The 12,920-nt window shown below is 34.7% G+C and overlaps 1 protein-coding gene across 7 annotated transcripts in view; it reads left to right on the plus strand.

The window, feature by feature from the left end:
- DOCK9 (dedicator of cytokinesis 9) overlaps positions 1-12,920 on the plus strand; it is a gene marked incomplete at its 5' end in the record, with an annotated part of 129,939 nt that overhangs the window by 65,395 nt on the left and 51,624 nt on the right. For all 7 annotated transcript variants that reach the window (XM_082000816.1, XM_082000818.1, XM_082000819.1 and 4 more), the window contains 12 exons: positions 876-955; positions 1,037-1,224; positions 1,346-1,411; positions 2,001-2,093; positions 2,377-2,500; positions 2,885-3,006; positions 4,367-4,453; positions 5,105-5,194; positions 9,378-9,493; positions 9,628-9,697; positions 9,836-9,961; positions 10,091-10,162. In XM_082000816.1, coding sequence (XP_081856942.1) covers positions 876-955; positions 1,037-1,224; positions 1,346-1,411; positions 2,001-2,093; positions 2,377-2,500; positions 2,885-3,006; positions 4,367-4,453; positions 5,105-5,194; positions 9,378-9,493; positions 9,628-9,697; positions 9,836-9,961; positions 10,091-10,162 — 1,234 coding nt within the window. The remainder of the gene's footprint in view (positions 1-875; positions 956-1,036; positions 1,225-1,345; positions 1,412-2,000; positions 2,094-2,376; positions 2,501-2,884; positions 3,007-4,366; positions 4,454-5,104; positions 5,195-9,377; positions 9,494-9,627; positions 9,698-9,835; positions 9,962-10,090; positions 10,163-12,920) is intronic.

The raw sequence follows: 12,920 nt of genomic DNA on the forward strand, positions 1-12,920 counted from the left end.
TGTACTTTGTGAATTAAGGAAATGCTTTTGGTTGTTCCAGCATTCTGTTTGTGGAATCATGTACAGTATTTCACAGGACTTTTAGTAAGAAAGAGGTTGTAATGTCTAAGGCTTAGTTATTGGAATTAGAATCCAGACTCCTACCAGGAGAAGTTGTTTGTTTCACAGCACGGGATTGCATTTTGGGAAAATTTTGCATCCACTTTCTCTGCAATAATTTTAAAAAATCATGCTGCTGACAGCCTTTACTAATAAAGGGTTCTGTGTTGGTGTTTTAGCATGGAAAATACTCCTACTTCAAATCATATTTCTTAATTAGCTACATGATAACATCTAAGAAATTCATTGTCAGCTAGTTAATAGTAAATATTTTGCTGGTGAATTATTACTCCGGAAAAAGGAGGAGGTAGAAAAAAAAATCACTGAGTAGAAGACGAATTTGTTAACCTGATTCCTCTCCCCCATTGCTCTTCCCCCAAGTTTACCACATTACCATAAATGCTTGTCACTGGCTATTGAGATTTAAAAAGCTTACTTATAGGTCCCCTCTTTGCTGCAAATGATAGTGAGTTTTTACATGGCAAACACAGCCTATCTTTAATGAAGTTTTTCATTTCGATTTAAAGAAAGAAAAACATCATGCTTATTTTCCACACTTGTGACTAAAGCCTTACTTTTTTTTTGAGAATTCAGAGAAGAAAACTGTTAATCTAGGCAAAAAGCAAGACCAGATCAGTCATCCACCCCCGAACCACCTTTCCTCTTGTACTCTTATTTCAGGATATTACTTTTGCCTCTGTTTCCTATTATCTCTTTTCTCTGGCTCTGATAGTTTTACATTTAGCCTGACTTTGAGGTTTTTTTCCTTCCTATAGACCTGAAAAGATGGCCAAACTTCCTGTTATTTTAGGAAATCTGGATGTTACAATTGATAATGTGTCACCAGATTTTCCAAGTAAGTATTAATAAACACTGTTAAATGGACATTCAGGCTTTTTCTCTTCAGTTTTTTATTGTTTTTTAAATGTATTTTCAGATTATGTCAACTCATCGTACATTCCTATGAAACAGTTTGAAAGCAGTACAAAGACACTAATAACATTTGAAATAGAGGAATTTGTTCCCTGTATACCAAAACACAGTCAGCCTTTCACCATCTACAACAATCATCTGTATGTTTATCCAAAGCACTTGAAATATGACAGTCAAAAGTCTTTTGCAAAGGTGAGTACAGGAAAACTACATTCTTCTTTCTCTAGTTTGCTTAAGACTTTTTACATATTATATTTCTGTGATGATCCTTACAATTAATTGTTTGGGTTTTTATGTTTAAATACTGCTTTAGGCTAGAAATATTGCAGTATGCATTGAGTTCAAGGATTCTGATGAAGAGGATTCTTTGCCTTTGAAGGTTAGTCTTTTGATTTTTGTGACGGATAAAAAAAAATAGTGAACAGTTAGCTAAGTAACACAGTAATACTTGATTAATTTATCTAGTTTGGAATGGCAGCTTTCTGTCTTCCTGCATTTGACATGAGTAACTTCTAGATTACTTTCTTGGTTTTGATATAAAATATTACTAAAGAAACCTCAGAGCAATTAATTTCTTTATATCAACAAAAATTCCAAGAATAAACTTGTTGTAAACAGAAATGGCTTGTGCATACTCCATAGGAGGAATTCTTTAAGTTAAAACAGTAAAGCTTAGATCAACTGCAGAGCCAAGCTCTGTGTTTATGAGCTACCACAGTGTATTAGAGGTGCCTGGAAGAAAAGAAGTTAAAAAAAAACAACTATAGGAATCCTGAGATAAAATCACAGCATCAACTATACTGCACAGCAGGCAGACTAGAGATCATGTAATCTCCTGTCTGTGCAAAACAACCAAGGTAAACACAAGTTAAAATATTTCAAATTCTAGGTGAAACAGATTATAAGATGTGAGTGAAAACAGATCACAGGGGGTTTCTTTGTTCTTTTTTTCCTTTTTCTATTATTAGTGTATCTATGGTAGGCCGGGTGGACCAGTATTTACTAGAAGTGCATTTGCTGCTGTTCTGCATCACCACCAAAATCCAGAGTTTTATGATGAGGTAAGCTACCTTTCTGAGGTAACTTTTGCCGGTTTAGGTGTTATGTAAGTTTCAAAAATACAAGAAAAGATTTCAGGATTGCAAAGTTCTTGATAATGATTTCAGTTAAATCAGCCCCCCCCTTTTCACTGTAAGTAAATTTTTGTAAGTTTTGTGTGTGTGATTCTTGACCTTGCTTCAAAGAACACATAACCTGGAATTGCTTTTTAAATGTGCAACCAATAAGGCATGTCACTGCTCTAGCTGAAGGCTTCTACAAAGGTGGTGATTCTTTGCCTTTCAGATTAAAATAGAATTGCCCACTCAGTTACATGAAAAGCACCATTTGTTGTTCACCTTCTACCATGTCAGCTGTGATAATTCAAGCAAAGGGAGTACAAAGAAGAAAGATGTTGTTGAAACACAAGGTTTGTACGCTAATGCTTTGCTTTTAGTAACTACTGGGGAGATATAATGAAATATGCTTATCTGGTAACTCATGATTTTTTTGTGATCCATATAATGCTTTCTAAGTACATTATAATGACTGAAAGATTTAATTAGGTATTTCATTTTAAATGTTTCAGATGTTTTAGAATGTCTGTCAAATATATGGGGATTTTTTTTAAAACTCAGTGACAATTTATTTGCCTTTTTAATTATTTCTAATCATTTGAGTTCAAATAATTTGGCCCTTAAAGTAACATTTTCTGATTTATGAATTATGTATCAGAAGTGTACAGTAAGACTTTCGTAAGGGTTTATGTAAACATTCATAACATTTTAAATTACTTGCCTTTCATGTTCCATAGTTGGGTATTCTTGGCTTCCTCTAATAAAAGATGGAAGAGTGGTGACCAATGAGCAACACATCCCAGTGTCAGCAAACCTTCCATCAGGCTATCTTAGTTATCAAGAAGTGGGGGTTGGAAAGGTATGTTATATAAAATTGGCCTAATATTTCAAAGGCTTGGTTGTAATTCCCCAGTCTGATAAGATTTAAGTAATTTTCTAGTAGAATTTTTTTTCTTTTATAGCTGAAACAGAGTGCTTTGCAAAAGTTAGACATTTGACTTAGACAAAACAAACCAACCCAAACAGAAATGGGAGACAAAACTTATGACTAAATTCTTACTTCTACAAGAATTTGAATCAACATGCCCTGATACAGTTTTTCATTTAAATCGTTAAGTACTTATTTCTGTTGTTACTTAGCTGATGTGCTTAGGATATGTTTATGTTTCATTTTTGTAATAAGAATTAGCTAGAAGTTACAGTAATTTTAAAATATATTAAACTATTTTGAGTTTATAAGATACGAAAATAATCTGAGGTCCTTTACGAAATTTTTTTTAGCATTTCATGCTGTCTCCTCTCAGTAAGTCCTTTATTCTTGAAAAAGTCTTATTCTCACATCTTGACTTTTGTGATCTTTATACTTCACTAGTTAAACTTATGATTGTATTTTTCAAAGCAGAAAGCTTGCAAAATTGTAATAATAAAAATAATACTGAGGAGGATACAAAATGTAAAGTGTTATAGGGGATTTGACTAAGAATGAAATGCCCAGACAAAATTGACTCATTTTGGAGGAAGAAGCCTAAAATCAACAGCAAGAAGTGCTGCTCTCCTCCTATTCTACCACCTTTTCTTTTTAAAACTGCTGTAAGCTTTCCAACCATCATCGTCTTCACACCCTTCATCTTTTCACATTGTAGGTGTATTCTTTTTGCCTCTGCTGTTTGTCTCTGCTCATGCCCATGGATAGGAGGTTAGGACCAATATGACTAGTTGTAGATCTAGCAGTAAAATCTCTCCCTAAATGGTTGTCAGGGTAGACAGCTGAGCATTCCCATTCTCAGTTCTTTGGAAACGGGATGGGAAGGAAGCACTGGCTACTACCTATCAGTGACCTACGTTAAGATTTAAACTGTGTCAGTGTCTGTGGAAATTCTTGTGTTATTTATCTCAGAAAACTAGTAGATATTTCTCTCTAGTCAGAAGTTTCTTTGCAGATTTGTAGGGGAAGCATGAAGTCTGTGACTTATAGAAAAGCAATTTTGTTAGCCAGTGAGGAAACTAGTGTGGGACTTTTAAAAAACATTTTAAGCTTCATAAATGCTTTTGGTAATATTTCCTGCATAATTTTCCTTTTTTAATGAGTTTATTCATTGCACACATTTCGTCAACATGTTTAAAAAAGAAAAAGTGTTGTTTATGGTACTATAAAGAAACTGGTTTACTCTAGTATACTACTGCATTATTTTACTTTTCCTCTGCATATGTGTGTGCAGCATTCTGGTCCTGAAATTAAATGGGTAGATGGAGGCAAACAACTGTTAAAAATATCCACTCATCTGGTGTCAACTGTGTATACGCAGGTGAGTTATAAAACAAATTGAATTGGAGAAAGTTTTAGGAATAATGTATGCTTGTTATATGTACATACAGTATTTGGGAAGATTCTTAAACTCAATGTGCTGATCTCTTACTTTTTTGTCTCTTGGAGACTCTGCATGGTATCTGTCTTTCACATCAGCTGTGAAAATCAGCAGATGTTAAATGGGAGCGATACAAAATGTGAACCTTTCATCTAACATTGTCACCCATTCCAATCTGAATTTTCTTGTTAGGTGAGAGGTCATGGTTGTCTGAAAGCTATTTACTGGCATGTCTACAAAGCACTGAGTCCTGTTATAGCTGCTCATAAAATACATATTATGATTGGTTGGGATAACTAACATTAACTGTGCTATTTTCTGCATGTCAGTTGGTTTGAAGCAAATATAGGTGGTGTTTTGTATAACAGCTATTGAAAAATCACTGGCAAATTCTTACGTGGGTTAAAAAAGTAATGTTATACGTAAACAAAATTAGTCTTTGGAGTAGCGCAATTCAATTATTTTTGAAAATTGACTCTATGGACACATATATGGATTTCTGTATATAAATATTTTTAATGTGTTCTGTTTTGGATTATGGATAGTATTGTTAGATATGGTTTAATTTGTTGTTCTTTTTGTCTTTGACAGGACCAGCACTTGCATAATTTTTTTCAGTACTGTCAAAAAACAGAGTCTGGAGCTCGTGCACTAGGAACTGATCTTGTAAAATACCTTAAGGTATAAAATGGCAGTGAATAACAGATTGTATTATTTATTTACACTTTTGCAAAACCTAGGAACTTCACACATATTCTAGGAATGGAATACACAGTATAAAAAGAAAAAAAAGATACTTCCTGCCCTAGATTAATTTACAATTGCAATATAAGAGGAAAGCACGAGGAAATAAGACAGTATTGATCAGCCTTATGAGTGATAATTTTGAAACACTAATGGCTTAGTTTGTCAACATAATCAAATTGAACTGCACGTGAGAATGGAAGGAATGATGTTCTAAAATTTTGCTTAGGAGGTCACCGTTGTCATGTCTACAGTTCTCTTTCAGGTTTAGATCAATAGAGTGCGTGGTTTCCATAGCAATTGTATCTTATGCAAGTAGGCCAGGTTTTTGATAGGAAGCCCAAAATTCAGTCACCTTAAAATCTATGTAAGGTATCACAAGTAACTTCTGATTTTCTTAGGCACAACCAGAGTTTATTATTGATTGATGATACTCGATTACAACAAAACTGGACTGTCTACTCAGGACATTTAAGTGAGAACTTAATTATTGAATGTGGCACATTTTGGACCTGGACTTGCTTTGTGACCTTGGTTATATCAAAACCATGGCTCTGAGTCATCTTCCTTGCCCCAAGACTTCTGTGATCAGCTTTAGTACAAAACAGGACACAATACATTAACAGCAGGAAGATGGGATAAGTCTATTTGGAAATTATTTTTTTTATTACCTTTTTTACTGACAGACTTTGTTTCCCTGTTTCTCAGTCTTCTATTTGTCCTTATCATTCTGAAATTTTGCAATCCCAGAATGTGCTGGCAAAGTATATGACAGTAATACAATCGCTTAGAATGGAGTCTGGTCATGGTAGCTTCGCATCAAAGGGGTAAGGCAAAGAATAAGTAATTGTGTAGCTGAACTTCATCATACCCCATGGTTACCTAGAATGAGTCAATAGAGATGCCTCTCACTTGGGTTTCTGCTACTGACATTCTTGTTTTGATATAAGACGTCATTTCTTGGTGTTTATCACTTAAAGTTTCTGTTTTGAGTTCCTTGGTAATTTTAGATGTGGAGCCATCCTTATTTCTGCTGCTTTCTGCAGCCGTAATTGTACCAAATAGTCCCCAGTTAGATGGCACTAGCCCTAAGCCTGGTAGTGTTTTGGCTTTTGAAGTCAGCACTCTGCAGTATCAAGAGTCTATGCTGGAGTTAGAGACAGCTTATGCGCAGAATTCCTCCCTGATACAACACTTGCATATCCTTTGTCATCATGACACTTTTCAAAATACACACAGTTAAAAAGACTCTGTATGTGGTTTGTGCCCTGAAGAAATCTCTCCAATAGAGACAGCAGAGGAGAAAAAATGCTGCTTCAGAGTGTTTCATCTTGCTTTGAGTCCAAGGAGAATATTCCATCTTTCCCCAAGTAATCCTTCTGGGAGATTGTGGTCCTGCTGAGATTTGTTTGAAGAAGGGAACCTCTTTACCTCTCACTTGCTACTGTTTGTTCTTTTTTGGCAAGGAGTTTAAAGTTACTGGTATTCAATGTCTTCCTGTGTTATATCAAAATACAAACAAAGGAATCATCCAGGTTTTCAGAAGTCCTAGTCATAAAAGGCAGTTTTCTCATTGGTGCAGCTTTTCCTTCTTGTCCTCTGGTGGTAGTTTTGAGATCACCTGGGACACTGAACCTTTATCATTGGACTTAACCATCTTTTCTTCTCTCTGTATAATAAAGATAATGTTCTGAGTATCTCTTATCATGAATTAGATGTCTTAGAGTCTGACCTATGTCTCATTGAAGCTCTTTAAAGTTTTTAGGATAATTTCCGTCACTTTTTTTAAGAGATGTAACTTTCCTGCAACTTGGAAGTGCCAGATAAAATGGTAGATGTTTTCTGGTATCAAGAAGAGGGGAAGGATTGTTGCTTATACTGGACCTCAGGGAATTGAATGTCTTCATAGATAAGTTCACTTGAAAAAACATAATTTACTCTTTCTGGTGCTGTTTTATAAAGCAGTTGGTCTGGGAATTCACAGTACTTCTAGAAATTCCACTGTTTCTTAAGTTTACCAGAGCTCTACTTGGATCTGATATAACCAAAATCTCTGCCATGGTAGTCCCGGGAAATTTCATATTTATCTTGCTACCCACTGACCATCAAAAATGACACTTGACTGGAATCAAAGGCTTGATTGTTGTCTTGATATTCACAACTCTTGTTGGTCTGGTAGAACAAAATGACCATCAGATATTAAAGTATCATTTTAGGGAAAGCTCAAAAGATCACTCCTAAATCACATAATTTACTTCAGTCATGTCACATGCTGTAATGTAGCATAATAGCTTATTCCTTTGCTTAAGCAACTTATTTACATTTATATTAATTCCACATTAGCAAAATCTTTAGGTTCAGTGACAAGACTATGTCTTGCCAAAGTCCCTGGGACAGGATAATGCAACTACAGAGCCTCTTTATAACTTTGCATGTTGTCAGACACCAGAATATTCTCACCACACAATATGAACATGTACCACATCACTAGATTAACACAGCATGTTGACTCTATTGCCTCGCTTCATGGTAACAGAAAATAAATGCTAACTTCTGTGTTACATATAAATTATGGCTATTCTCAATTCCATTGGGCCAAATTCCTGTCTAGCTAGGCCTCCCAGGGGCCCAAATACTTTTTACTTCTGTGTATTGTCGGACTCTATATACCTGTGCCAGACTTGGCCAGCCTGTGGGCTAAACATTTTTTAAAGATCAACCTTTCAGTTTGCTGGTGACAGTTTCCTGCAGGTAATGTCTATGCTATAATGGCAATGACATATTTAAACAGCTAAAATTTACTTTCCTCCATGAAGTCAATGTGCTACTGGCAGAGTAGCTTGAGTTACTGAACTTGACAAGTGTTCTCTTCTCTGTTCTATCTGCTCTTGCTCCCCCTAACAGGATTTCGTGTAATCACCATCTGACACTTCTAATTAAAAGTTTTCTGAGGCTCACCTGACTCAAGATGTTTGTATGCTCTCCTTCATGTTTCATGAGCCCAAACATCACTTAGCATCTCATAAGTTGAGGTATCTGCTTGTAGTTACCTGCGTTGCTGCCTGAGAGATCAAAGAGCATAGCTAATTCTGGCAGCCTGTGTCATTGAATACTCAAAGGCATCAGAAGTTCGGTTACGAGTCCACTTCAGAGTCCTACTTAAAACAGCACCTTTACCAAAAAATGTCTGCATCTTGGACAAAAGTGTGAGCTGAAATTCCATTTGCATGTTTATCCAATGCTCTGGTATTCAAGACTTCTAGAAAAGATGCTGTAGTGTATTACTGCTTATTCCAAGAAAAATCACACATCACATAGGAAAGGCAAACATTCAAAGACAAGACAACTACTTAACACTGAATGGAAATGTTTGAAATGTGTTGTCTGTATGCATGTTCAGCAAACTTTTTTTTTTTTCCCCCTCCCCAAGCTCCATTTAACTCCAGGCAATGTTGTGGCATAAAACAATGTAAGATGAAATGCCATAAACTGCCTTTCATGTCAGAGTGGTTATGTGTGTAATATCTTTTGCATGTGACGGAATACAAAGGCATACCCTGAAGAAGTTGAGTGTTTAGTAATTCACTGTCTCCAATTTGCAGCATTAGGTAGTTAGGGATTTTATTTCCTTCTATTTAACATATTAGTTTATTGTTTTGCAGTAACTAATATAACTAATATTGCACTTATCATGGGTAAGCAATCTGTATGTTTTTGTGGAACTTTTGTTTGCTAAATATCTGCATTGGTGGATGAAATAGCAAAGTATACCAGAGGATCAGTGTCAGGTTAATGTGGTGTACACAGGTCGTCTTTTCATTGAAACACTGCCTAGTATGCAGTTCAATGGAAAAGTACAAATAACTACTTCTAAAATCCTTTTAGTAAAACCTAATATTTATACCTACTTTATATTTATGTATAAAATATTTGCCAAATATTTATGTTGGAAACTCTTCTCAATTGCTTTCTGTGCAGTTGTAATTCAGGTAATTAACACCAAATAGTGCAAGTAGTATGTATATTTGGAAAAAGACTTGCATTCAATTTTATGGTTTCAGAACTTGTGGTTTAAATGCCATTATTTCAAGGGAATGACAGTATTGCTGCTTTCTTTTAGAGCCTTCATGCTATGGAAGGCCATGTGATGATAGCTTTCCTGCCAACTGTTCTAAACCAGTTGTTTAGAGTTCTCACTAGAGCAACTCAAGAGGAAGTTGCAGTCAATGTGACAAGGTAAAGACTTTTAAGTGCTTCATAGAGTTTAAGTGATGACTAGGTTACGGCATAAAACGATAACTGAGTAGCATTTTTGCTACTGTAATCATAGCTTTCTTTGTAGGCTTACTTGGTTTCTGACTTCTGTTTAGGGTTATTATCCATATTGTTGCTCAGTGTCATGAAGAAGGCTTGGATAGCTACCTGAGGTCTTATGTCAAGGTAGGTAAAAGTAAAGGAAATGTTTCCTTTTTTTATTTCTTTAAAAAGAGTATATTTAAATTTAGCTGCATCTGTTTAATTTCGATTATTTCATGATATGTCATAGTTTCTTACTACATTCTGGTTTTCTTCCCCCAGTATGCTTATAAAGCTGAACCCTATGTTGCTTCTGAATATAAGACAGTACATGAAGAATTAACAAAGTCCATGACAACAATTTTAAAGCCATCTGCTGACTTTCTTACAAGCAACAAGCTACTTAAGGTATATATTGAACTATACTTTTTACTGTATGTTCTTATCTGGTCATAACTGAAGAATAGGAACTAACTGTATTGAAATGGTTGTTGAATGTGTGTGGGAATTTTACGTAATGTTTTCTTTTCTCTGCAGTATTCTTGGTTTTTCTTTGAAGTTCTGATAAAATCAATGGCTCAGCATTTGATAGAAAACTCTAAAGTTAAGGTATGTCAACTTTTGCAAAAAAAAAATCCATTCTGAAGAGAATTTATATAGTCTCTTCTTTTTCCAGTCACATATTAGAAGAAAAGGTTTTATATATATATATATAAAATAACTTTATTTGTAAGGAAGGGAGGGGAAAAAGCAAAGCAGCAGGAGAAACCAGTTGAAATATTAGATAGAAAAAACTAGAAGGCTAGATTGAACATTATTAGAAAAGGAAAAGAAACGCCTTAAAATCCAACAGTAGAGAAGCCTGTGTAAATCAGACTCTTTAGTAAGTTTTCTTAATAGTTACGGTACAATGAAGCTGAAAGCAAGAGATATCACTATGGACTTTGATGTAAATACTACCAAAAAATATGTGAGCTTTTTATTGGGCAGTACAGTAGATGTGATATCAAATTACTCTGAGAACAGTGAATCATGGAGTTTATAGTCCTTCTATATGCAATAAGAAGTATCAATATTTAATTCTGCATTATTTCCTATGCTGGAAAGAGAATGCTGAAGTTTTAGAACAGGCATTTTTCTACCAGCTTGGCCTATAAGCAGTATTTTTCTTACACTGATGACAGATTTTTAGTTTACATCTGTATTAAAACAAGTCTTGAAAGTAAAGTTTCAAGTATACAAAATAGTTCTGGCTGAGTAACATACCAGAAATTATCTGAAATCGTTATCAGCATTTTCACTGTGTATTTTAGAACATAACTGGAAGACTGAAGTACATAGGGGAGGAGAAGAATAACTGTTTGGACAATGATCAGGGAAAAAACTATGGAGTACTGTTTTGCTGTGGTATGATTAGAGTTTGAGACCCAGTTCAACGTACTTTAAGTGTCTGGACTTTTCTATGTCAATAGATTTCGTCTTTAAAGAGGTTATTGATTCATTTTTCATTTCAGAAGCATGTGAACTCCAGGTCATAATTGGTCAAATGAATTTTTCATCATTAGATGTTCTCTAAAGTAACGTATTTGACATCCAAATCCTAGTAACCATCACTTTTTCTTAGAATACTAATACAGAATAAAAATATTTTTCCGTTCATTACTGGTTTACTTTTAGTTAAAAGAATTAAATCATATCACCAGACTGACTGTCATCTAGCAGTAAATAGAAAAATCTGCCTTAATACAGTATTCAGCTGGGCTCATTTTAGCACTAATTACATAATTTGCAGAATATCATCATAATAGAGAGGAAGAGCATGATTTATGAATTCAAGCTGAACTATGCATTCTACTGAAATACATCACACAGTAAAGATACCAGGCTTCAGCGTTGCACCCTTTGTAGAAACAGTAGGAGGTGGGGTTTTTTTTTTTTTTTTTTGACAGTCTGAATTAAGTAAGGAGAAAAATCTGTAAGATGTATAACTATTTTTTACCCACTGCTCTGGAATGCAGGAGGAGCTCAATCAATTTGTGAGGCTCCTCACTTAGTAGCAAAATAGGTTGTGTGTTTTAAGCTTAACTTTCCCCCACCTCAGTCTGCCCAGCTATGTTTTATTCTGACTTTCAGTTTCCATGAGTAGATAAAACCTGCAAAGAACACCTGACTTCATCCTGTTATTTTGCACTTGAAGAGGACCTCAAGTTTTTGCTTGTAGTGTCATGAGATTCTAGCTGCTGTGATGCATTTTTACTTAAGGAAAAGGAGTTGTCTCCATTTAAAATGTCATGAAGAAGAGCGTGATCTCCTTTCTGTTGCTAAAAAGAAAGGATGAAATAATTTTGGTTTTTTTTAAGTAAAAACTCAGCTTTTAATTGGAGCAGTGGTTCTGGAAATTCTGGAACCTTTATTGTGAGATTTTTTTAGGAACAAGTTAAACAGTTGCTGTCAGGAAAGATATGTTTTGTGCAAAGACAACCTGACACACTCTAATATAGGGACATAAATTTTAACCTGATATTTGTAGCCTGTTTAATCTAGAAATAGGTCTTTAGTTTGAGGGGGCGGGGAGTTGAGTGTTTACATGGTACAAGTGCTACAGATTTAAGTATCTTCTGAAGTGTGAGAGAGGGCAAGTTTTATCACTAACTTCTTAAACTGTCTAGAGAACTGTGACAGCTACCATTTGTTTGGGAGTTTTTAGAGTGCAAATATATCCACAAAGGGTTTGTGCATGTATTTTTGCATTAAGGTTAACACTTGCTCGTGTTAACTGATCAGCTGTTTGGGAATTCCTTTTTTGAACTTATTATAATCAGTTAAATTAATTTAATTTATTCAATTCAATTGATATGAAAGTATAATCTTATAAAGCAGAAAACACTGATTCTTATTTAAAGCTCAAGTTTTCTAGAGACTTCTGTAATTGAATTAAAATTTTCTAATTTAAAAATTATATTTAAAAAAGACAGAAATAATTTTTGTTGGTTTCAGTACTTACCTGACAGTACTGGCAGTATTTTTTATTTTACAGTATTCAGCTCTGAGAAGATTGTTTGTTTGTTTGTTTGTTTTTAACTACAGAATGCGGTGCATCTGGGCAAGGTTTTCAAAACATGGTGTGTGTGAAACTTGCGTAGCTTGAGGATGTTTTCTGTTGGGTTTGGTAGGTGATACTCAGGAAAACAACAGGATGCTGGTTTTGCTGGGCTAAACACAGTTTCTATAATTTTTCCTGATTTTAACAAACCTACAGAAATCCTCACAAGTTTGGAAGCAGCATATTGGTTTAAAAAAAAAAAACTTCAAAGAAACCACTGACTGTCATGCAAACCCATTTCCTTAATTTAATTATAACTTCCTT

This window comes from Phaethon aethereus (genome assembly GCF_964289735.1).
Source record: "Phaethon aethereus genome assembly, chromosome: 1".
NCBI lineage: Eukaryota > Metazoa > Chordata > Aves > Phaethontiformes > Phaethontidae > Phaethon > Phaethon aethereus.